General features: G+C 41.0%; 2 protein-coding genes across 7 annotated transcripts in view; one reads left to right on the plus strand and one right to left on the minus strand.

The window, feature by feature from the left end:
• The window catches only part of LDB3 (LIM domain binding 3), a 112,761-nt gene extending 91,070 nt beyond the window's left edge, over positions 1 to 21,691 (minus strand). For 5 of the 6 annotated variants that reach the window (XM_072340162.1, XM_072340164.1, XM_072340163.1 and 2 more), the window contains exons 1-2: positions 21,548 to 21,684; positions 16,298 to 16,420 (exon numbers count right to left, since the gene is read on the minus strand). In XM_072340162.1, coding sequence (XP_072196263.1) covers positions 16,298 to 16,390 — 93 coding nt within the window. In that variant the 5' untranslated portion in view covers positions 16,391 to 16,420; positions 21,548 to 21,684. Of the gene's footprint in view, positions 1 to 16,297; positions 16,421 to 21,547 lie in introns of all 6 variants that reach the window. The other variant, XM_072340165.1, reaches the window with a different exon arrangement.
• Positions 21,692 to 22,118: 427 nt separating this feature from the next.
• WAPL (WAPL cohesin release factor) overlaps positions 22,119 to 25,469 on the plus strand; it is a 112,011-nt gene continuing 108,660 nt past the window's right edge. The window contains exon 1 of the mRNA XM_072339992.1: positions 22,119 to 22,263. The gene's annotated coding sequence lies outside the window, so the exon portion shown is untranslated. The remainder of the gene's footprint in view (positions 22,264 to 25,469) is intronic.

The raw sequence follows: 25,469 nt of genomic DNA on the forward strand, positions 1-25,469 counted from the left end.
CTGAGAACTTAAGAGCTTCCGGTATAACAGCATTTGTTAATAATTCACTGGACTGAAGTTTTAAAATATTCAGTTTATTTGTACCAGGAAACTATTGAGGTTTGTTTAAAAAATGAAAGCACCCCTATACTATAAGAGGCCTTTACTTTTACATGTCCCTATTGCATGAAGGGTACTAATCCAAATAGTTACAAGAACTAAATGCTCATTAACTCTCCCTTAATGAGTTACGATAAATGATTTCAGCTATACATTTTCCAAAGGGACTTTATCAGGGCTAGGCTGACAGGGCTTTAAGTGTGTTAATATGCTCAGTACCACCCTGAAGTAGCTGAAACAGGTGCCAGAGCAGGTGCCACAAGTAGAACATAGATTTGCTTTGGCATTAGAACAGAGTATAGAGCAAGTGCAGGATTGTTTTATGGATTTAAAAAACATATGCCACCAACTATTTGGGAAAGCAGAGCCTTTAGGGGTATAACGTTAGACAAAGCTAAGCTGACAGGAAGAAGCTCTGCCTCATTACTGAAACAGCTGTTTGTAATTCACGACCATCAGGATATCTATTACCAAGGAAATATTTTGCTCTCCCAATGGAAAAACTTGCTGAACTATAACTTCTTGGTGAAATTAAGACTTAAGTAAGAGGGCTGCTCCAGAAGTAATGCCTCCTTTTTTATTAAGCTGGCTGACAGTGTCAGAGGCAGATGGTGATGGTAGGGCAGTAGAGGTGGAACCTTCCCACCAATATTATGTTACATGCTGTTGCCATGCAACAGATGGCAGCAGAGAGGCAGCGTCTGACATGGAAGTGCACAGGAAGCAAAGATGCGGAACTGAATACCTCTGTGCAGAAAAATGGCCCTTGCTGGCACTTGCTGAACATTTATGGAGTCCAAATAGTGGACAGTGAGGTGGTGGTTGGCATGTTTCAGCAGTAGCAACAGCAAAGTGAAAGATAAGCCACATTCTGGAGAGCCACACAGATTTTATGAGTACAGTAAGCAGGCTCTTTGGTCTCCATGCTGGCCAAAGTGGTTACTACAGTGAAAAATAGTGTTTTGTGGCAAAGAATTTGCTCCATCTGATGGTGTTACTGCAGGTATTGGAGTTTCCATAGAAATAAGTAGGAGGCATTACTATTGAAGCAACCTACATATTAAAGCACCGTTGAAGCTTTAAGGGATACAGTTCAGCCACTGAACTGCAAAAACTCTATTTGCAACTATTTCACAAAATGTAATACTATTTACATTTATGTCACACATTTCTTAAAATGACATATTTGTTCAAAAATTCCTCTCAACTTTTCCTCAACTCCTCATGTCATGGGAAACTGGTAATCAGCAATAGTCCTAGTCACCAGTACATAATACAGCATAGACAGTGACACATTTTTACCAACAAAAGGATCTCTATGAAACCATGGCTTTAGATATTTCCAACTGATCAGCCAACTCAAGATGGAGATCAAAAGCAACTCCTCACTAGACGTAGCTAATCTGTGCTGACACTCATACACTTACTGCATCCACAAGCTTGTGTGTGTTCTTCCACTTCCCATGTGCATTTGGAAACTGTTAATATGGCTGTGATTCATGCAACTAAGTTTCTTCTATAACAAATCCTTTCTAGCTCCTAATTATGTTAGTCTTTTAAGAGGTCAATCTACGAAGGCTTTGGTGATCCCCTTCCTAATAGCTAAGCAATGATTCAATTCTGTCAAGTTTTCATTTTCACAAATTACTTCTAATCTTTCTTGGCCCAACTGCAAAATTATTGCCTTATATCTGAATTCAAGTCACGGATAGCTTGGAAAATAAAGAAACATCTAACCTGTCTGCTTGACAGCCAGCCTATAGACATGAGGTATGCCAAAAGTGTAGCTAAAATTGAATATGTGTGAAAAATAATTATCCTAAATGCCACCAGGAAAACAGCCTAGAACTTCCTACACATTTCCTAGATAAACCTTAGGAAACATGCAGTCAGAAAACCTACAGCCCTGCTCTTAGATTAAAAACATTCAAGCTAGACTTTCAGATAAATAAATAAAAGCACAGTCCATGGTGCTCAGTTTCCTTAATGAAGCTGGCTTGGTTTATACCAGGTAGAAGTTTACTTATCTTAAGGAACATAGCATTTCTCACAGAAAAAATAAAATAGTTACATATCAAATGATTTTTTTTTTCCAACCTCCTTTCCACACAATTGAATGAGAACAGAAGCATTAGCCTTTAAGTGTCAAGGCTCTTTACAAATCTATTTTCCCTGTAACTTCATAGAACTAGTGGTATTATACCAGGAATAAATCCGTCCCAGTATCTTCAGTTACTCTATTTGGAAAGCAGTCATTTGCCTGACCTTCAGTGCATTGCTAAAAACAGAGTTTGTCTGTCATCAAGAGCCAGTGAGATTTCAGATAAAACAGAAGTCATGGCTCTTGCAGTGAAATTCCAGGAGCGTCCATTAAAGGCTTGCCAACAATAGCATCTCACTCACTCTGATAGAAGTATTAAAGTATGGAAAGTAAAGAAGAAAGATCAGACATTTGAAATTGAGCTCATCACAGAGACTTGCTAAAAGATCTGTGAAACCAAAAGGATTTTTTAATTACATTCAAGCTAAAACTTTGTGCCTTAAGGAACTTTGGTTCTTTAAAGACTCAATTTCTAAAAGCATTGTATAACTGTACACGTCTGCCCCTTCCTACCTCCTACAAAAGTCAAGAAAGTGGAATATCACCAACACGACAACCTACTTGAAATAACACACAGATGAACTGAAAATATTTGTTCTAAGCCCCAGCATCAGCAGTGTAAGCGCTGAAACAGAAGCAGAACTACTTATTCTTCAAGCTTCCTTGTTTGAAAATTGATGACACCTGTATTCATTAGAACACAGTTGTTACAGCCAGCAGGCTTACAGTCCTGCCTCCTCTTCCAGACCAGAGCCTACAATTTCTCTTGACATTACTCAGCTCAAACTGAAACTTCAAAACAGTGTTTCAGTCCTAGCAGGACTCTGCGGAATGCTTTGATGGCAAAAGATACATAAAGCAAAAGTCAAAGTCCACCAATACAATCACCTTGCTTGGAACATCATAATCTTGAAATAAGCTTATACCTCCAATATTTATGCTCTTGGTCCAATCTTACAGCTACTTTATCTCCCCAGCAAAAGAACACAATCATGTTTATGGAAAGATGAAATGAGAACCATACTCCAAGCCTAAGCAGAGGTTAATATTAATACTGATTTTTATGTGCAGCTTACAGACAACTCTCCTTAAACACGAGATTGTGACACACTCTGTTCTATTATCCAACTGAGAATGATAACAGTGCAACTTACTTGCAATACAAAACAACCCAACTTACAAAAGAAATACTACCAAGATACACAGCTGAACCAATGGCTATTTATTCATTTGTCCACATCGGCGCCTGCTCTGACAAGTGCTGCTGAAAACACTGATCCTTTTGGACAGGCTGTAGAATTTGATCCAATGGACAACAGGACAATTGTCTAGCTAGACAAAGCAGACAAACACTAGGAAAAAAAAAAGCAAACTACTGGAATTAGAAGAAAAATCCCAAGTCTTGTGTTGAAGGACTCTAAAGAATTTAAATGAAATACAAAGCATAAACATACCATCAGCTCAGACTAGATCTTTACTTACTCCGGTAGCAAAGTAAAATAAATTGAACAAAATAATTGGAGCAGTGCAGCTCTGCTGAGAAGAACTTGAGTGTTCTATCAGATGCAAAATATAAGATAAGCAAGCAGTGCAAACTGGCAGCCCGGAAGACCAACAGTATCCTGGGCTGCATCAAAAGAGGCCACATAGATGATCAGACTACTGGAGCACCTATCCTATGAAGACAGGCTGAAGGACCTAGCCTTATCAGCCTGGAGAAGAAAACACTGCGGGAAGACCTCATTGTGGCCTTCTAACATTTGAGGAGAGCTTATAAACAAAAGGGAAATCATCTGTTTTACATGGGTAAATAGCTAAAGGACAAGGTTTTAAACTAAAAGAGGGGAGAATTTGGTTCAATTAAGTATCAGGAGAAATTTTTCACCGAGAGGGTGGTGAGGTGGTACAAGTGCACATCAGAGAGGTTACTGATGCTCCATTCCTGGAGACATTTCAGGCCAGGTTGAATGGGGCCTTTGGCAGTCTGGTCTAGTGCTTGACTTAGTGGTTGGCAACCCAGTCTGCAGCATGGAAATAGAAACTGAATGATCTTTGAGGTACCTTCCAAATGGTTTCATGAATCAAATGACAGAGGAAAACATGTACCTATATAAGTATATACACACACACGTATTGGGGGATCTCTTCAACGAGCATGAGACATGTTTCTTTGGTCACTTAAGTGCCAAGACAAATCAAAGATCACATTTGGTATATATTCAGGAGGCAAAACAGGAATTACATTTCTTGAGTACCCACCAGAAATTTGAAATTAAACAGCTACAAGTACACAAAGGACATGGCACGGCCTCCCATGAAGTGCTATGTTTGCTTACAAATGTCCTATGATTTAATTTCCTCCCCTCCTTCTTGATTTTAAATTATTTTTAATCCAAAATAAAGATAGGGATGTGGAATATTTAATACAATGGTTTCACCAAAATAAATGCAAGTATTTAAATAAATATCAGGAAATGATGAGATGCACCAGCTTTTATATAGTGACTCAGAGTTCAGCCAGAACAATTCTAGTTTGTGATACATCAAGAAATAATTATTACTGATTATCACATCAGTGTTACTATAGTATCAACAGGAAGATGTGAATAGCTTCAGAATATGACATGCGCTCTCTTCTGATTTGAGGGTAATTTAGGAATTTTTTTTTCCTTGCTTTTTGACTCTTACTTCGAGCTTGTTGAAATAGGTGAAGTGCTGTGGAAATAAGATCTTTTTAAAGAGTTGTTTCTACACTAACCCTTTTTACAGAATTAGGGCACACTAACACATCCTCATATTACAGCAACTGCATGAGCCAGGCAGTCCCTACTCTCAGACAGCAGCCAGGAGCAGATACTTGAGCAGAATAAGAAAATGAAGGACTGACAGGCTCAAGGCCAGAAAATCCACCATAAACGTTCTAGTGTTCAATGCTAATCAAAAATCTTCCTAACTTCCCCCCTGAAATCACTGAAAAAATGGAGGCTTAATCAACTGCCCGACAAGAGCACTTCCACAGCCTCCAGAGTTTGGAGATGCCACCTAATTCCTGCAAAATCAGTGGGGGAGGAGCAAGACTAAACATAGACACAAGAAACATCGTTCAGGAGTGTTAGTGCTCTTCACAATGTTTTCCTCAAACGTAGCTAACTGAATGTCAGGTCAGTATGAGGCAAATAATTTTAAGCAGTAAATACACTTACATCTGTTCTCTTGTCCTGTTTACTGCCTGAGAAGACGACTTATTAAAACAAAAAAGTTACAGACCAAATTAAGTAACTGAACACTCAGTTGCACGTAATAAAAACAAGAAGGATGGAACCATATCACAAAATTGCATGCAACTCGGATGCAGTTCTGGGTTTCCATGGGAAGGATCAGCATCCTGCACTGTACTTACAAAATGTAATACTGTAAAGGAACGTCCCTGCCTACTTTCGAGGTTGTCTTTAGGACACATGAACTACAGGGAATCATGGGTGGAGTGTATGAAAGATCTTATTGCAGCTGCTTATACTGCACCTGTTCAAGAGATAAATAAAGCAGCTAAGTTCTAGTTTTGGATTCACTCGCTTCTAGTCGCTTGATGCGGAAAGAAATGAAATACCACCTCCTCATCTTGTCAATCATACTGCAAACATGTCTTCAATTTTGTGGAAGTGATAAACTCCCCTCCGCACTCCCCCAAATGTTCCCACAAGCTGGGATAAGCTCTACAACAATTCACATGCCCTGGAAAAATACCTATAGCTCTTTGTTTCATATTCCTCCAGACAGCCATCTTGTTGCTGTGGATAACCAATTCTAAGACTCCTTCCCATTTCTTTGCTAAGAAGGCTATCAGAAATAGGTCAACGAAAATGATCCCAAATTAAAACTGGATTAATATCAACTCTCTCGAGCTTAAGCTTTGTTCTATACCTCCTCCATTCTTTAACTCTGACTCCTAAAGCTGAAAGAACAATATCATACCGCATAAAAGACACATACTGAATCTGTGGAAGTTAAAGATGCATACTTGTTTTTATTCATGCCATGACTGTCTTTCCAGCAACATTTGGGACACAAAAACATATTCACAGGGCATTTTCTTTGAATGCTTGTTTTAGTTTATCTACAGGGCATTTTTTAAGCTTTATTTGTTTGCCTCTACCTGCCTCTATTTCTAGAGGTTAACTAAAGAATGATTACAGGAAAATCAATCAAGTGTATTATGTTAGTCCCAGAAGACAACACTGGTTTAGATAAAAAAAACACACGTTCATACACAGTGAAACTTAACTGTGTTTTGCCTCTAAGAACTGGTGGGAACATTCACAACCACTGTCTAGAAGTGTTTTTCAAGAGTAATATTTCCTACTCTTCACCTGTGGCATATTTGCTTCAGAGAAAAAAAACTGGATGTTGCAGTCTACAATAACATACTGCAGGGTGAGGAAGCCAAGCTCAGCAAAACAGGCTAGCAGACTATTTGCTATAGCAAGGCATGTAATCAGAGAAACAGGAAAACCCACAGCTACACACATGGTTATGAACCTCCCTAAGTTAACTCCCATTAACCTGCTTCTTGTACTATTGCATCCTACACATTCTTTTCATATTTCCCATTGCTCTTCTACAAGAAATAATAACTCATTGTGGAATGATCAGTAACTTGCACTTTCCAACTGCAGTCTTCATCTTGCTCTTTCCATTGGTGCATTAAATTTGAGCATCACAATGCTCTAAGGAAAGGAAGGACACCATATAGGAGAGAATGGGTGGGGCAGAGCAAGGCATGACAAGAAGGGAAGGAAACCCACTACAGCATTCCAAGCACAGACAGTCAGGAGACAGCCCACATGAAGCAAGGATGAGTGCCAAAAGACAACTGTGGGACTCCCCCACATGACCACAGCAATACAAGTACCTGTCCTTGCAGTCAGCTGCTACAACTGAGGCATCTAATTCCAAATAGTGTGATATTCCTTCCCCCAAAGACAGTACATTTGCTATACTTTGGAAATGAAATGGCCAAACACAGGACCCAACGTTCTGTTCATTCTTTCTATACAGGGGCTTACCTCCAAGCGCCCATCTTGAACTACCAAGAACTATACAACACACAGAGTGAATTTTATTAATTCACACTCAGAAGCAGCAGTATGAAGGAGTAGAGAAACTGAAGAAGGATTCTGCTCAAACACGTTTGGTTTGTTGCTGCTGCTTAAGATGATGACACCCAAGGAATTTTGACCAGTTAGTGAAATTAGGAAAGCAAACATAACAATGAAATCCTCATTTCCCCATCCCAGGGAATGATGATCCCAGGGAATCAGGCCATGATTTACTCATGGCTAAATGAGTAAAAACAACGTAACAAACCCAAGACTAAGTGAAAAAGTGAGACAAGAGCCTTCTAGACAGGTGAGCAATTTTAACAGCAGGTCCAGAGCACAGTTGTACCTTGCAACACCTAACATAAAAAGTTAAGGCAGTAGGAAGAGTATTATTTCCTAGATTAACTTAGCCAACTCTAGTGACATGGAACATCTTGTTTTAGGTATTCATTTTTTAAACACCTGCCATAGCACTAGCTGCCCTTGGCCGTTTTTGAACTAGCTATAACTAGGTAAGGAGAGAACACTGACATTCTCAAATAGAGCATAGTCCCAGCGATCAAGAAAAGGCAGACCAAATTCACCCTAATACCAGAGCATTCCGATTTGGCACTAAGTACCAGAATCTGGGGTTACATGTAGTATTTTTGGAGTTTTGAATGCTATGTCCCATTCCAGAAGCTTGAGGTAAACGCAGCATTCGTTCCAAATCAAATAGCTTCCTAAGTTACAGGATGCTTTAAATATAGCATGAGAGTCCCACAGAGGCTTCTGAAGAGCACACATACCATCCCCTAACCAGGTAAAGCTAGTACTATAGCACATTAATGTTATTTTTTCTTCACGCCACAAAGACTAGTTGTCACTAACACTGTCTTTAAACTGAAAAGTCAAAAATTGCCTGCAGAGAGCACTCTTTGAGCTGATTACCTTTAGTGAGAACAACGACTTATGCCTTTAGCTACACGACTAAGCAAGAGCAGCAAGTGAGGGAGCCAAAATAGCCCAGGCAGCTGGAATTTGGGCTCTAAGCAAGGAAAGGGAAGAGACAGGGTGCCTGCACATGAAAGGCTGTTATTCCTAATCCTCAGCTGCCATCGCTACAAATCAAGTGTATTTAGAAGGATTTTGGGGAAAGGTTAAAACCTATATTCATAGTGTCCAGGCACTGAACACCTGTGGCATGGATAATCAAAACACCAACTACATATGCAAGAGGTGCAGAAAGAAACTCTACCCAACCCATGGGATTTGCATGCCTTGAAGACATTTGATCCATCACGCCTTCCTAAAAGAAGAGCGGGTTCTCATTGACTTTCCGGAAAAATGGCTGCTAGCCACTGCTAACAATAAGAGTCACCTTGTAGTAAGCATGCTGAAGATGTCAGATGGAGACAGTCATTAGCCAGAAAGTCATTATTTCAGAACACTCCCTTCTAGAAACAGGGCATTGACACAGAAAATGAATGGAAAAATTACTGAGAGCTAATTGCTCTCAGTTCCTGAAAGGTTTCCAGAATAATGTAGGAAAAGTTTAGTATTAGGGGGGGAATATATATATATTACATATATGTGTGTGTGTATATATATATATATATATATATATATACACACACACGTATGTTTCATCAACCTGTTATTTATGAAATATTTAGAGCTCTTTCCATAGGATATCTAACAGTAAAGTTAGACTAAGCCTTCAGGGCCAGTTTCATTATGACAGCTCATATAATCAAACTGTTAATCCATTTAGCTGCTCTCATAACTTAAGGAACTAAATTACACACATAGTTTTTTTCATCATCTATACAGAACACTTTGATGAGTGATACCTGTTTCCTTTCAGTTAAGTCATATCATTTAAATTATGGGTCAAAACAATGTGACTGAACAGCACATTTGTTGACATCCATTTCCTCACTCTGTACTGGCAAGAATACAATTATTCATGAAATGCCATTAACTAATCATTATAGCATACTTTAGCAAAACTCAGATTTAAGAATTCAGACAGTTGCAACAAAAAGCCTATCCTGAAGTTTCATTCATCCAACTTTTTTTAAATAAGACTAACTACAATGGTACTAGAAGAAACAGCCCTTTCAGACACTACACTATTCACCCTTCTCATTATTCATTTTAAAGTGTGCACAGCTGACACTGTCAGACACTGTTTAAATTTATTTCCATAAAACTTGCAAGTATCTATTTTTATCATCTTGATAATTCTCCTTCCTAACAATCTCTCAATAGGGATTAATAACTGCACACTGAGCAGCGAGTTCTTACTGCAACAAAACCCAGTGAACAAAAAAGAGCAGAATCTAATTACATTGGACAGCTTTTAGTAGCTTATTATAAAATTATGGCATCTCAGATACATCTGTACAGAAACTTCTAGTTACACACAAAACAATTCAACTATACCCAATAGTGAGTTGGAGCTAGCGGGAGACAATCAGTGCTAGATCATAATCAAAGACTATCCTATACAATACACTGTTTTAGTACTACTAAAAACGTGTTTTTTTTCCTGAAATCTACTTCTTATATAACTGTAATCTCCTCCTGACACTGCTAATGAGACAACCAGAGTGACCAGTTGAGAGCTGCTATTGCTATTATGAAAAAAATTAGTGCTAACATATTGGTAGAGCAAAGTATAAAGCATTCAGTAGCTTTAAACACAGAATGCAATAGTTCTCTCCTGCTATATTTACTGGTTCTAAAGCATCTGCAAAATTATCTTTAGTAATAATTGATTAAATCTGACAACTACTTGAAATACTGCATCAACTGTATTCTCAACTGAATACTAAGTCAAAGATAGAGGGATTAATCAATGACATTTCCTGTCACCAAGAAACACTTAATGTGAAGAAGAACAGAACTCATTTGAGCTGAGGACTTCTTTCCTGAGGTTGAGAAATCTCTTCCTTTTTCATAAAGACAAAATAATGATGATTATCTCATTCTCAAACTTCTCAATTTCCTCCCAACTTTTGGTCCCAAGTTTCTCATCCCATTTAACACTATTTCTTCCTATTGAAGAGAAAGATTATATTGATCTGCCTTTGAAGTACAAGGTGCGAGGTCACCATAGAGAGCTTCGTTTTCTTTTGCACCAAGAAAACATGATTTAGTAATTGCATAGGTTCTGTTGTCTAATTTCTTATCAACTGCTCTCACCTACAGATAATGCCACAATAGCATTAGCCATTCAGATAAAATCACAACACTGAAAGAACAGCTGTATTGAGCAAGTGAAATAAAGGGACTGAAATTTGCTACTTTCACGTTATGTCAGAATAGTCAGAGCAGCAGGTTTTATTACATAACATCCTTTAAGTTAGCAGTAGCTATTACTAATTTTAATCTGGCCTACATTCTAATAGGGCTACATGTTTCTCCTCAAATACAGAACAGATGCAATTGAGAAACAGAATCTTAAATAGAGGTACTCATGATGCCCACAGCGATTCTGTGCAGTGTGCATAATACTGTTTACATGCTGCTGGCCTTTAGCATTAACCCTAGTATTTAGCAATTACTTTAATCATACAGAAACATGCAAAGGGGCTGCCTTCCTAACTGAGCATATATTTGCTTTAACAAAAAAGGCACCTGAAAAAGAGCTGCAGTCAATCAAATTACCTTCCTAAAAGTTACTTGAAGACAACACACATTCAAATTACATTTAATTATGCTGAGCTTTAAGTAAAACAGCGCTTTCCCTGAAAATCCTGAGTTTAAAGCTGTAAGAATAAGCTGTGTGGATAGTTTAGAAGGCTGTCTTATAGGAGAGAAATGAAAACCCTCCTCTATCATGACTGCTTAACTAAAGAGGAAAAAAATCTCTTGCAATGAAACTGCTGTGTATCACCCAAAACAGTGTCTCTTAAAAAGTAAACCCTTCAATATAGCGAGCAGCTCATATGAAACACCCAGTGAGGTAACTCCTCAGAACAGACATGGTATTTTTGGTCAAAACAAGGAATGCCAGATACCTTCTACCTCAGAACACATAATCTCCCACTTCTCAGATAACCTAACAGCCAGCTGGAGAACTCTGTTCCACTTTATTCAGAGTAGGGGCTTGAATCGAGTGCCCAGGATCCAGGATTGTTCTGATCCTGAGCCCCAAAACCCATTACAATTATTGGACCGGCAAGAGACAACACCACTGAAGCATTAGCTCTCTCCCTTCCTAGTCCAACGTACACTCTCCTCTTGTGCTTGATGAGATACAACCCTATCATATAAATATCCTCTGTACTGTGTTGTCACTCAGTGTCAGCACTGAGTGCTGCAATACCTCAGATAAATAGTACCAAAGTAGTTGTTTCAGGAGTTATTTACAGAATTAAAGCCCACAGTAATGCAATAAATTCAGACATCTAGGGCAGCAAGTGTAATAGAACTGGATGGCAAATTAGCTGGAAATCAGAAACACTATCTCAAGTAATCAGCATTTTCGCACTGTATCAACATGTGTGCATACAAAAAATGACTTCACATAATAAAATTCAGCATCCTGTGATTTCGGGTAAGACTACTGTCAGTCAAGAAGCAACCTATAGAGATCCTCCTAAAGAAATACTGATGCCAACAGGATAGGTACCATATTACTAAAAGGTAAGAAAGCTCTGGTTTGTTCTTAAAAGCTGCTCAGACAGCTCTTCTCTGTCACAAAGGCCTTTTTGAAGCTAAGTTATTGAAGGCTGAATGAATGAGAAACCATCTGTGCATATGTGGGTGAACAACAGGTTGGCCATGAGACCAGAAGGCCACCGGTATCCTGAAGTGCATAAAAAGAACACAGACAGCATGTCAAGGGAGGTGATCTTCCTCCCTCTACTCTGCTCCACTGAGGCCACATACAGAAGGATGCATCTAGTTCTGGCCTCACTAGCTCAAAAACAGATAGGGATCTCCTAGGAGTCCACCAGAGGGCCACAAAGTTGATAAAGGACCTGGAACATCTCCTTTGTGAAGTAGAGGGCAAATGGATAAGCCATCCTCTTTTCTCCTGTGTAATGGATAGAACAAGGAGCAATGGCCTAAAACTTGAAGACGGGAAATTACATACAAACATGCAGAAGAACTTCTTTATGATAAGGGTGATAGAACACTAGAACGAGATGCCCAGTGAGATGTGGAGTCTTCTGTGGAGACATTCAAGACTCGTGTGAATGCCTATTTGTGTGACCAGCTGTTGGCAATCTGCTTTAGCAGGGGGTTGGGACTCAAGCTCTTGAGGTCCCTTCCAACCCCTGCCATTCTCTGGTATCAAGATCTTATCATAGCTTATCTAGCCATAAGACAGTCATTACGTTTAAGTCCAATGGCTCATCCTCTCAGATATTGATTCAAAGTCATTTGAGGTGGGTTTTTTTGGACAGGGGTTGGTGGAAGAGGGAAAAATCTCTAATCATGAGCATATCAAAAGGAAGGCTTCTGGAGGACCTAACACCTACCTAATTAGCTACAGAGAATATTAACTATTTAAATACTGATCTATGCCTTTTAAGGTTGTGAAGGACTTCACATTTGGATAGAAGACAAATGCTCTTCATGCTGTAGTTATTGTAACTACAGTGTGATTAGAACTGTAACTACTCAGTAATTAGATTTACCAGATATGGATGTAAAACACATTGCAAAGACCCAGCATTTCAAGTGATCTCATTCAATGCCTTCACTTAACTGAGTGAAGGTACAGCTCACTCCTATAATCACAACGTACGGTAACCACACAGCCATCCAGGAGATACTAAGAGAATGCATAGTGATTGCCCTAGATAACCTGAGATTTCCTCCCTTCAAGCATAGTAGAAAAGAAGCCAAGAGGGTGCCTTTTTGCCATTACTTGCCTGTTGCAAGGCACTGATATCCCATATGCAATGAAGCAAATCAGAGTACAGAATAAATATTATTACAGGAACACCTATAGGAAACACAGCCACAGTGGGAGATTGACATATATATGCCAGAGCATAGGAAGGTGACACAGACTGCTAGAAAAGGTTTATTTTCCTCCACCAAAAAATGTTTCAGACTAGTTGTATCAACATAAATATACTGACCAGCTAATACTTTTCCCATTAATATTTACCATTTATCAGATCATCATGTAAGTGAAATGAGGATATAAGTTCAGACTAATTCTTCACTTAACAGAGTAAAACCTGAACTGTTCTTACATATTGTTTACCTCCTACCTCCTTTGGCTGCAGGCTCTGGCTTTTGATTTGGAGCCTAGGCAATGCCAGTCACAAGCTATTACTGTCTGAAGCAATGCTTCTGCATACCTTTCAGCTCAGTTAAACACCTGCAAGCCGGTCTGCCTCCCCAGCAACATTTGATGTTGAGCAAACATCATCCACAAATACATGAAGAGACTTCGCTGCTGCATCTATCCATGTACAATCACCCGACCTCAGGAAACAGCACAATACAGCACTTAAACTACACTTGCACTGAATTACAACTATAAAATTAATTAACTCTGCTTGGTCCCAGACATTTCATGCAAGCAGCATGAAAAAACAAACTGCTTTGCTGCCCATGTTAATTTTGGAAGAGCAGATTTACACATTTGCTCAGGCCACCTGTGACAGCTCTTATAGCGCCAACAGTCTACAGCTCCTGTTCACTTCAGTAGGAGTGATAGATGCTCAGCTTTACTGTGCCTGTCAGTACTATTCTCCTGCCTCCAGTACCTGTCCCTTACATCTCATGACAATTTCTCTTGTAGAGAGGGGACAGTACGCTCCTTGAAGTCCCCCACAACTATTTCTTCAGTTAACTGTTGAAAGAGTATGACTTCAACTCCCTGCTACTTGTTTTTGCCTCCTCTCTTGTCAAGAGCACTTTGGAAGTAGGTATATTTTCCTCTTTTCCCACAGTAAGACTGCAAATGTGGTTGAGTTCAGAGCTCACCTCACACAACTGTAAATTGCTGATAATGGAAATGTCTGACCTGTTTGAATACATACTCATGTGAAAGATGATAATGTCCCTGCAATATCTATTTTTTTCTTTGGCAAAAGCCATGTATTATACTGCGTTCCAATTAAAAATAGCTCCTACTCCAGCTCTCCCTACAAGAAACTATATTCATTTCTGCATGCCTGCTTTTTCCCCCAAGGCAAAGACTACAAAGCTCTCAGCTAAAAAACCGAGCCTCACTGGAGAACATTTCAGAACACTTAACAGCACTTTCTGATGCTTCTATTGCTAAAAATACAGCCAGCTGTGTAAAGAGGTAGTACCTCCTCACCACTGGGAATCCAACCAATGCAGTTCCACTTATGCTCATCACAAGTTCTGAAAACCCCAGGATAATCATACAGCCTTTGGGCACAGTGTGTATGCCTTACAAGATCATAACCTGTGACAAGAGCTCTCCTGGAAACAAGTGCCTTTTCATTTCTAGCTGTCACATAACATGCAATGTCACAGCCCTGACCCTTCAACGGAGGACTCCCAGCACAAATCAACTCCTTAAACAAAGAAATATCATACAGAGCAGGCTGCAAAATGCCATGAAAATGCCTAAGAATTATGTTGGGAACTCTGTGTACTTAATTTGGGTGCAATAAGGAAATACAAAAAGAATATTCAACAGAGAGTAGAACCATCAGTGAAATTAGTACAATGAAGAGATTTTAGTTATGGCTTGTGTTTCTTTTTTTTAACAGCTTTCTTTGCTATTATTACGGAACAACAACCGCTTCTGCAAAATGAAGAACTCTTCTGATCATTATAGAGCTTAGCATTAAGGTAAATATGTTTCTATGGAGAAAATATTGTGTATTAGAATGAGAGATGAAATAACAGAGCACTGCAGTTTGAATATGAAATAGGACAGTTAAGATTTAAGAAGCTCATTGGTGACTCTGAACCATGATTGTTGCAGAGTTCTCTATTTGCCAACTACAATGACACAGATTTTCTCTCCATTATAAAAGAGCTGCTTTCAAAGTAGTGGAGGTGGTTTCCATCCCTCCCCACTCCAGTGGAACAGACCATTTGTTCGCATTCTGCTCAACATATTAATTCATTCTGGTTGTTAAACACTTAAACAACTTCTACAGTCACTGATTTACAAAACAATAAGCCTTCTGCAGATGACCTGTGGAGACACCTCTAAAAATCTTAACATCGCAGAAAGGATTTGAGGCTGTCAAAAAAGGAGGAGGGAGCTGTAAGAAGCAGCATGAAGCAGAGTTAACAAGTCAGAACTTACACAGAATACAGGAAGAAAATAAGAGGATAAATGCTGGTGAATTCTTTTATAGTCACTCAACACTAAGAACTTGTGTGGGAATGACATAATTCAGATCATAAAAACAATCCACTGCAATGCTTTGAAATATTGCTCTTAGAAAGGGGGAAAAAAAGATAACTGGGAAATAAATGCACTCATCTATAATCAACAGATACAACGGGTAATTAATTATTAAGTCACATACTGTTTATCAGCTACAAATGGAAGGCTCCTGCATAATTTAAGTCCTCATTTAAGCATTATGGAGTCCTCTGCTTGACATGCCTAATTTTCATCCAGATACTCTAACTGCTTCAAAAGAAGAACATATCTACTTCATTTGAGAGGACCTAGATTTCACTTATTTACAAGCTTCTACTTAATTTCGTTCCTAAAATGCCATTGTTTATTCACATTCACAGTTCTAATCCTGTTCCCCAAAATAAACTGCATCAGTGAGGCCCCTGTCAGCAGGAAATAACACCGTACAAAACAGAACTGGAAGCTCATTTAGAAGAGTTCATCATCATTTTTAACAATATACAGTACGTGCCTTTGAGACATCATCAGGCTTCACCTCAAGCTGATGCATCTGAATTCCAGATTGCATTCTCAGAACATTTCATCAGAGCAACCTGCAAAGACCCTCTATTTTATTTGGCCAGGCCCTACAAACAGTTTACTGCTATTTTCCAACAAGCTCAATCAAGCCTTTTGTTCACTTACTCTGGAGATGGTCAAGGGCATGTTGAAGTCCTTGCCCCCTTGCAGTCGGAAGCCCCAAGGTCCAGGTCCATTCAGAGTCACGTTGTAAGCCATTCTGTACCTCTCTCACAAGCCAGCAAGGCACTGCAGAATAGAAGGATGGGGTAGACAGAGAAAGCGTGAAAAAGTAGTACGAGAAGAGAGACTAGTTTTGTATAAATAAGCAAGTCTTTCTGCCTTGCCTGTTCAGTCGTGCTGGGATATCACCTAAGAATAGATGGGAGCTATAATGCAGATGCTGATATCTCAGCTGAGTAGGGCCCATAAAAGGTTTGTAACCAGACACCTACTATGCAAAGACTCCATGACTCAGAGGTCTAATATAGCCCCCAGGGAGGGGGACAGATCTTTCTGGGCTTCTCAAGCCCCTCTTCACATTCAATTACTCCACGGGTGAAACACAGGTTGGAATAAAATGAAGTCCCATGCTAAAATCCCAAACATCTAAATCTCACCACTGATTTATTAAACAACTACATAGCCAATTAACTTCTGCTTCAGAAAATACTAACTGCACAGCAATACTTAACATACTACAAACAAGTACTTCCTATGTGTAAGCAGGAAAGGCAACTAAAGAGTGTTTATTTTACACGACTCTGTTAAATACAAATTATATACTACACACAGTTGGCACCTTGATTTCATTATTGACTCCTGATACCATAACTGACACTTTCTCAAGGGACAACTGAATTTTTTCCTCTTGGAATGGAGGTATTATGAACTATTTCTGAGCAGCATAGAACACAAGTAGTATCATCTCATAGCTGTCATACTGTTTCTGATAACATTCATCTAAAGGCATGGAAATTTAGTGGTAGACTAAGAACACAATTAGCTAGCTGTTCCTTAAACTCATTCCATAACTTGTCTTAGTTTATACTCACCTCATGCTAGGTGCTCCATAAAAACCTTCCTTACTCATTTGGAATAAAAGATACATTTTAGCTTTGGATTGAGAATAACCGGAGAATCTGAAGGAAGGCTAACTGCCAAACTGTTGGCAGAACTAAGATGAGTGAAAAGCTTCTGCTCCTAGGTTAAAGCTATAAACTTAAAATAACACCACTTTTAAGTCATTAATACGTGCAGGATCTCCAGAAGTTCTCTGGTATACTTCTGCAGCATCCCTGCTTTTACCCACCCATTACAAAGAAATGCCCATTATGCTAAGGTGAAAAATAAGCACAAGCTCTGCTCTAATAATTAAAAGGAAACCCAAAACCATAGAATGGGCTACCTCACTTCAACACTGACAGTACATCTGCCCATGCACCCATTGTAACGTCACAGAAAACTGATGTTTGAACTACAGATAACAAGTACTGTCATGGCATGAAGGTATTAAGTCATGCCCAGTGATACTAAGATGATGGTGTTGAGGGGAGAAAAAAAGATGTACTTTCTATAGTCTGAACCACAGAACTTCTAGGCTTGTCCAACAAAAAAAAACAACCAAAATCTATTAGGCCTCTTTAAGTCATACACTGAATTTCTTAATTTAATTCTAAAGGTCCACAGACACACATGAAAGAAGTTCCCATTGCATCACTCCTTCCCTTTTCCCAGGAATTCACTGCATTTTTCTACTACCTTTTCTTGGCTCTATTACAAATGTTCAGGAGAGTGCAACAAAAATGAGAGTAAACCAAACATGGCGAGTCACTAGCAAAGAGAATATCACATACAAAGGAGAAGAAAGGTTACATTTTCATGTATGATCAGTTCCTTCCTTTAATTAAACATTCAATGGAGAAAAAAAGCAAAAGCTATAGCAGAAATCAACTGCACAGACAGCAAGCTGAACAACTGACTATTAAGAAATAGAAATACTGCTTAATCAAACACTATGTACTTCTAACCTACTTTCACATGCATGGCATGCCACCCGCTTATCAGTTTAGGTCATCTTAAAAGGTCTCTGAGATCCCTTCAGGCTGGGTAGCATGCTATGAAACTTAAGTGATAATCTCAATAAGGGTACTGTCATTTGAATGGCATATTGAACTGAGGTGACTTGTTTTCTACTGCCTTGGTGTCCGCATGCATCCACATTAACTCAGTACAGCTTGGCACTTACTTGAAGACCAAGTAGGAGATGGACCAGAATCCTGGCCCTCACTGCCCTTTAACAAAACAGGACTGGAGTCCTTTCATATGCCCATGCTATCAGGTGCCCCTTCTTGAGTGTAGCAATAAGAACATTGCTGTGGAGTGGCAACAGAAAAGGTGTAATGACAAAGGGACTAGTGCAACGGAAAGGCACTGCAAAGAAAAAGTGCTCACCCCCACCTCTGAAGATCTAGGTTTACAGGAACAACTCCACAAGGGAAGCATCTCCAACCACAGATCCTTTCCCCCCTTAAATGAGGTCTAAGAGAGGTGCAGACAGCCTCCACCCCTTCTGCTCACAACTGCATTTGCTGGGAATGCTTGTCCTGTCTTCTACTAGGGCAGCCTCTAGATCAGAAAGCCAGTGACCTGCCTAGATGATTATTTCAATTCTGCACATTTTTCAGAAGACAGACAGACAAATGCACTCACTAAGTCAAAAATCCATAGCAAACATAGGGAAATGGATTGGAGCAGCAGATGCACTGCCATCACAGCTATTGGCAGAAGCCTCCACCAAACCTTATGGGAAACCTACAGATGAAGAAAGCTGTATGTAGTAAACAACCCTCTTGTTTTTAGAACCTTGTGGTGTTCGGATTAGGTTTATTTGCTTTAGATAACCACTTCTTAGACTGCTCCAAATTCACTTTTCACTTACTCAACCGAGTTTTGTTTGTCCTGGGGGGGCCTTCTTCCCTACATTCTCCATCCAGGTGAAATATCTATGACATGGGCATAGATCTTCCCTTAAGAAAGAAGCAAGGTGGAGTCAAATGAAGCCACTGATGTGAGGCGTGACACTTAGTGAAAAAACATTCCAGAAACCAGGTGACATCTTTCTCTCCAGATACCAAAACAAAGATTTGTTCAGAGCTCAACAAGTCCCCTCAGAGTTGTCCCCAAATGACTGATAGGAACAGCTGTGAGAAAGCTGGATGGGTACCAGGCACTGCAGATCCCCATGCCAGCAGGCTCCATAGACATAAAAGAGTGCTCCAGCCTTCAATAAATGCCTCAGAGCCCGAGCACAGCCATCCTTCCACAGCTACGTCAGAGATTGTACACTGGCGGAAACAATTCACATATGTTAGGAGACCACGTTGCATTACAGCGAATGGGCTTTCTGAAAGCTACACCTGCATGCTTGGAAGTGTACAGACATCAAGTGAATGAAATAAAAACCTCCAGAGCCAATGCTAAATTAAGATGGAAGGAAACGAGTCATGGAAATTCCAACTGTTCGAGTTGCTACCACTTTGTTAGGCTGGCCACATTACTCATTATGTATTTTAGCTCCTGTGGTAGAGTGCCCCTAAGAGAGCCTTTGATTACTACTACTGCAGCAACAGGGTGATATCATTTGTATCATCCATTCGTAACATTTCAGAAGCAGATTGAGTGCACATTTATCTGACTTCTGATTTGCAACAGCCCGTGTTGCACAACAAAAAGTCAGGTGTTGAAATATGTCTGATACGTGCAACCCTGGTGCTGTCCATTATTTTTGGATTAACAAGAGCTGACTATATAACACATGGAATAATGAGGAAGAAGTGGCTGTATTTGGGTTCTGATCACTTCAACCCATCAGAACTACATACAGACTAATCAGCACAAAAGAAATAAAATCACATAGCTCCACCAAGTTCTGCTTTGTTGTTATCTTTCCCATAATAGTGTCTGTAGGCCCTAATAGTATATGCACTAAGTGAACATACACTATAAAGTAGCATTCCCAGGGAGATGCACTAGAGAAATACAATGATGGGGTATTATTCCCCTTCTCTGTAATATAACGCCACCAGAAATGCAGCTCAAACCACTTTGTTTGGCTGTATGCTGCAGCCTATATCACCTTACATACTCATCAGGTTCCCCACTTACTACCAGATTGTCCTCTGAAAATGCTTCTATCCTTACAGAAATAAAATCACATTTTACACTATTTTTGGTGTTAAGTGACTTTTTCTCCTGCAATAGCCTCCTTTTATTATCCCAAAAGCCTGGATATACATCACAGTGTAGCCAACCTTCACCTTCAGAAGACTCTACTAGCTTTAGTAACTACTTTGAGCTGCAAACCACACCTGTGGGAAGAGAGAAAGGAAAGAAGCAGTCACACCTCTCTATGGTATTTGCAAAGACCCGGTTTACAAAACGACTTAAGGGCATGTTACAAACTTTTCACCTTCACACCATCTCAGTTATGGTTTTCAAGGGCACCCACTGCAACGTGTAATACTTAACACCTCTGTGGCACCTACTTCACCGAGATAACAAGATCTTGTTCGTTTTTGACTCTTCTTAAAGAGAAAGAACATGAAAACACCTGTTGTTGCAGCAAACATGACCACCTCCTTTCTACAGCTGAACCCACAGTGCTTAGGTTACCAGCTTCAGACCATGAAATGAGTCAACAGCAACTGGATTAAAATGCAGAGCTCGTATTCTAAGAGAAGCATCTGAACCAGAAAGAGGGCTGCAAAATGCTTTGCTGTTCTGCACGTGTCACTCTCCTCTGACTCCGGGCTGCAACCGGGAAAGCTCACAGCCAGCCTGCGACTGCTCTCATTTGTGCTTTGCTACAGGGGGTTCTAACAGGAGAGAAGAGACCACAAAAAGGCCACTAAAAACAAATGCAGATGCATAGAAAAAAATAAAGCGAAAGGGCTACGTGCAGATCGCTGCCAGCTGCAGAGAGCAGGGACAGAGCTGACACTGATGTCACAGGACTTGCACGGTGCTGGCTGGCCTCCAGAGAGCCCGGGGCTTGGCACAGCACAGCAAGCTCTGCATAAGGCTTTGACGACAGCTTCCGTACCGCTACTTCTGCCTGCGCAGATACCGCACAGCTGAGGCACGATACACCTGCAAAAGCGCACAGCGTTGTGAAGTTCAACCTTACACGGGGCTCACTCCCAGAGCTACACTCACCCACCCGTGTCTGCCTCCCCGCACAGCCTGCAGCGGGAAACACTTCCCCCTACAGCAACTCTGCAACAGCGAACACCAGCTCCTCTCCGCACAAACACCGGGAGCCCAAGGCTGTAGCAAAGCCGTCCGGGCTCGTCTCAGCAGCGCGTAGCGACCCACCTGTGCCAGCCGCGGTGCTGCGAGCACTGCACGCGCTAAGGCCGGGCCGCCCTGCTGCTCGCGGCCGCACGCTGCTTTGCCACCAGTCAACAGCCGCTCCCGGTGCACCAGGACACAGCCCGAGGGCAGCCCTGCACCGCCCCCGAGGGGAAGGAGAGCAGCAGCCCAGGTGGGGCCTTAAAGCGGCCGCCGCCGAGCGTGGCTGGGGGAGGAGGGGGGCGTGGGCAGCGAATGGGGGCAGCCGCCGAGTACCGGCCCTAAGTCCGGCAGCCGTTCCCTTCTGTGCCCTAAAAGTTTTAAATCCCACTGTTTGAACTAAGATCCCCCCTTGGCGTTGGCGGCAGAGCAGCAAAGTGCTGCAAAGCTGGGGGCAGCAGGAACACGATACCCACCATGAGTGTCCCCAGGAACGAGACGGCGGCCGGGAGGTGGGGAGCGGCCGGAAAGCGGCGGCGCTCCGGGCTGCAGCCCCGAGGGAAGCGGCGCTGTGGCGGCGGGGAGCACGCGGCCCTCGCCCGGTAGCTGTGGGCATTAGCACGCAGCCCCACGCGCGCCGTCCCCACGCGCCCGGCCCCGCGCTCCCCTTCAGCACCAGGGACAGGCGCTGCGGTACCGCTGCGGTACAGCTAGGCCGCTGCTCCCGTCGGCGTGGGTTGTGGCTTAGTGGTGCGGTTTGCACGAAGGGATCGTCGTATCTAAGGCGGAGTGAAGCTCAGGTAATTTGTTTTGCTGCAGATTAAGGAGCCGAAGTCATCTTTGCAACTTTCTTTTTGGTCTCAATGTGAGCACCACGATGGTTGCTCTGGAAGGAAGAGAAGCACGCCGCAGGCTGAGACTGCTGCTGTCTTGAGCCGTTGCTAAACTAAAGTGCCTTGTTTTATTGGATTGCTTGCTGCTGTACAGATAGCAAGTCTAGTTACCAGCACGTGTTACATTATTCTTGAGATCAAAGTGAAATGATACTGTAAAAGGCAATCGATTTGTTTAAACTTTGTATATGTTTGTGTAGGTATGGTAACAGGTGGCAGAAATGCTAAGTTGTGGCCTGAAGCGGTGATTGAGCACCTGGTAGGAAGGCAGGGCCAACCCAGGGGAGCTCAGGTGCACGCAATGCAGCTGATTGACTGGGAGGGCTGGAGCCAGGATCCACCCCTTCCCAGCCCTCATTTAAGGGCTGGCAGTGGAAGTGAGGGTGTTTTATTAGAGATTCCTGTAAATGTAAGGCCTTGTGAGTGTAAGTAGTTATTTTTCTCCCTATTGTTTTTATGCTTTTGGCTATGTTATTGGAGAGAACACTTAGTTGCTGTAGCCTAGGTTGTTGCTACTTTGTTGTTGTGTTTTCCATCTGGTTTCTGTGATGCTAATTGGTTCAGGTGCTGATTTTTTTAGGTATTTCGCAATTCACGTAGATAATAGGTATTTTTAGGTGAATTTCAGCTTTTCCATTCCAGCTCACTATTCAACTGTAAATATTAAGCTATAAATGCATGCTATTTGTATGAAGGTAAAGTCATCAGGAATCTTCTCCAATATGGTTTTACTCATTATTTCTCTGCAGTTTTCAGTTGAAGGCTGATTAATCAGTCAATGCATCTTTCTTAAGACTTTACTAATGCATTGAATATGGGGGAAAAAGGTTCATGGTTTAAACCCTTATGCAAAGCCTTCAGTTTTGGAGTACTTCAAGCACAAATACTGTGTGTGCTTATGGATAAACTTGAGTTCCTTGGTAAACTGATTTGCCAAAGTCATAGAGGGATTTAATGCCATACTTTTGCTCAGAGATTACTGCAAGGTAGCGGTAGTTGAGTATCAATTTGTGCAGTTTGGCTACTTGGTGCCTCAATTTGATGATTTGTTCAGTTGATCCTGATGATTTATTGGAAGAACTCTGACCTCTGATGACAGGGTTCACTTAGCTGAGGAAAGCAAACCAGCTGGCATTTCTAAATAACTCTTTTAGACCTCATTTAAGGGCTGGCTGCCTCTGGGAAAGGATTTCTGTTTGGAGATGTCTCCCTTGTGGAGTTTGTCCCTGTGAGCATAGAACCTTGGGGACAGGTGAGCATTCCTTTTGTGTTAGTCCTTTTACCATTCTGCTCTTTTGTGCTGATCTATCTGACTGTAACAAATAGAATGACCAACAATTCATAAGAGCTTTCCATCTAGCAGTAAACTGAACAGATGAACTGGCTAAGCAGCTTTCCTCACAGTACCCTACAAGTAATTATTCGGCCACTTGGGAGCTGTGGATAAAGATAATAATTTTCAAGTAATCCTGGCAGCTGCTGGAGTGGGACTGCAGGTAGATGGCCCTGTCAAATAGTAGCATTGCAATGGCTCACCTCTCAGGCATCAGGTACATTTGTCAAACATTAGTGAATTGTCAGGTAATCCAGAGTAAGTTACTAAAGGAGTAGTATGTTTGTTAAAAGGGAAATATGACAACTCCATCTAAACATGGCAGTTTTCATTTAATGAGACTGTGAAACCACTAGCTCTGGAGGAAGGAGGCAAGGGAAGTCAGGTGCTTGTAAGTCAGTCGTATGTTGAAGGGGAAGCACGGTGTCCTCCTGACTTGTCAAATCAACCGTGATCTTGTGTGCCATTTACAGTGACTCAGCGTGTGGTAGCACTTAACCTGGGACTTTCCAAGCGTTTCAGTTGCTGAAGTTCCACTGTGTATCCCTTGAACAAACAGGATCCCTTTTCCAGATCAATATCCAGTCCAGAACTGTGAACAAGGTACTGCTATTGGTGGGAAATCTTCAGCAAGTGGGAAACTAATCACCAATACCCAAAAGTGTCAGTAGGGGACGCTGCTTTATTGCCACAGGACTTTTTACTTTCTTTCGTTTTAATGTTAGTTGGCAAATTTAGAGGTGATTTGAGATCCCTGTAAATTGCTTACACTTAGTTGATTTTCTTTCCAGGGAGTCATCTTTAAAAGGTTGGTTAAAAAAAATAAAGCTACATTTAGCTGAAGCCTAGTTTCCATCAGGATCCATATCATGTGACTCAGTTATTACACAGTGTGTTCTTACTGATGTTAATCTGTTCCTACCCATATGGCTTTGCTGGCCAGGCCATGTGGCTCTGGCTGTCTCCTCATAAAAGAAATGAACTGATCTTATCTAAACCCCAAATCCTGTCTTTCCTCGATTTAACTTCCACTGATGGTGAATATTCAGCTGTGTTGTTTTGGGAACTCATGCAGTAATTTCATTTTTTAAAAAGCTGGAGTTTCAGGCGGCTCAAACCATTGCCACATTCATGACCTGTTCTAGTAAGCAATTGCCTTTGTGCTGTGACCCGGTAACAACAGAGCATGTTCAGCTGTGATGGGGATTCTTTCCATTTCAGGAGGCAGCATAATGAAAGGAAGCTGCCAGATATGGCTCTCTAACCCATGCTGTGGCCTCTTCTGTCCCTTTTCTGAAATCATTATGGTCTGGGTTTTGCACTAGAGAGTATTCCAAGAGGTTCGAGTTAGTGGGGAGAAATCTGACACAAGATGGTAGCTTTTGTATTCTTTTGCTGAGGAGTCTGTAACAGGAAAGTGGGGAGTGTTTTACATAAGGCTATTTTGTCTGACAGCATTTCACTGTTTGTTGTCTTCTTTTTTGCCATCACTGTATTTTGATGTGGTGCTGATGTTTATCCTAAGCTGTGTTTTCTTTTTACCTTCCTTTCATTTTAGCTGTCTTCTAAAGTGGCAGTTAGATATTAAGCAAGAATTAAAATGGGTGAGATTTATTGAAATGAAGTTTCCTGGAATGTTTGGCTTTTTATTCCTTCAGACAAAATGTTCCTTGCAGTGTGCATACTGAACAGCTTTTATTTCTAAAACTACATGGGAGTTAACCTGTCTAACAGGGAATAAGTGAACATAAAGATCCAGGACCTGAAAGATGGTGTTTAT

Source organism: Excalfactoria chinensis, chromosome 6, assembly GCF_039878825.1.
Source record: "Excalfactoria chinensis isolate bCotChi1 chromosome 6, bCotChi1.hap2, whole genome shotgun sequence".
In the NCBI taxonomy this organism is placed as follows: domain Eukaryota; kingdom Metazoa; phylum Chordata; class Aves; order Galliformes; family Phasianidae; genus Excalfactoria; species Excalfactoria chinensis.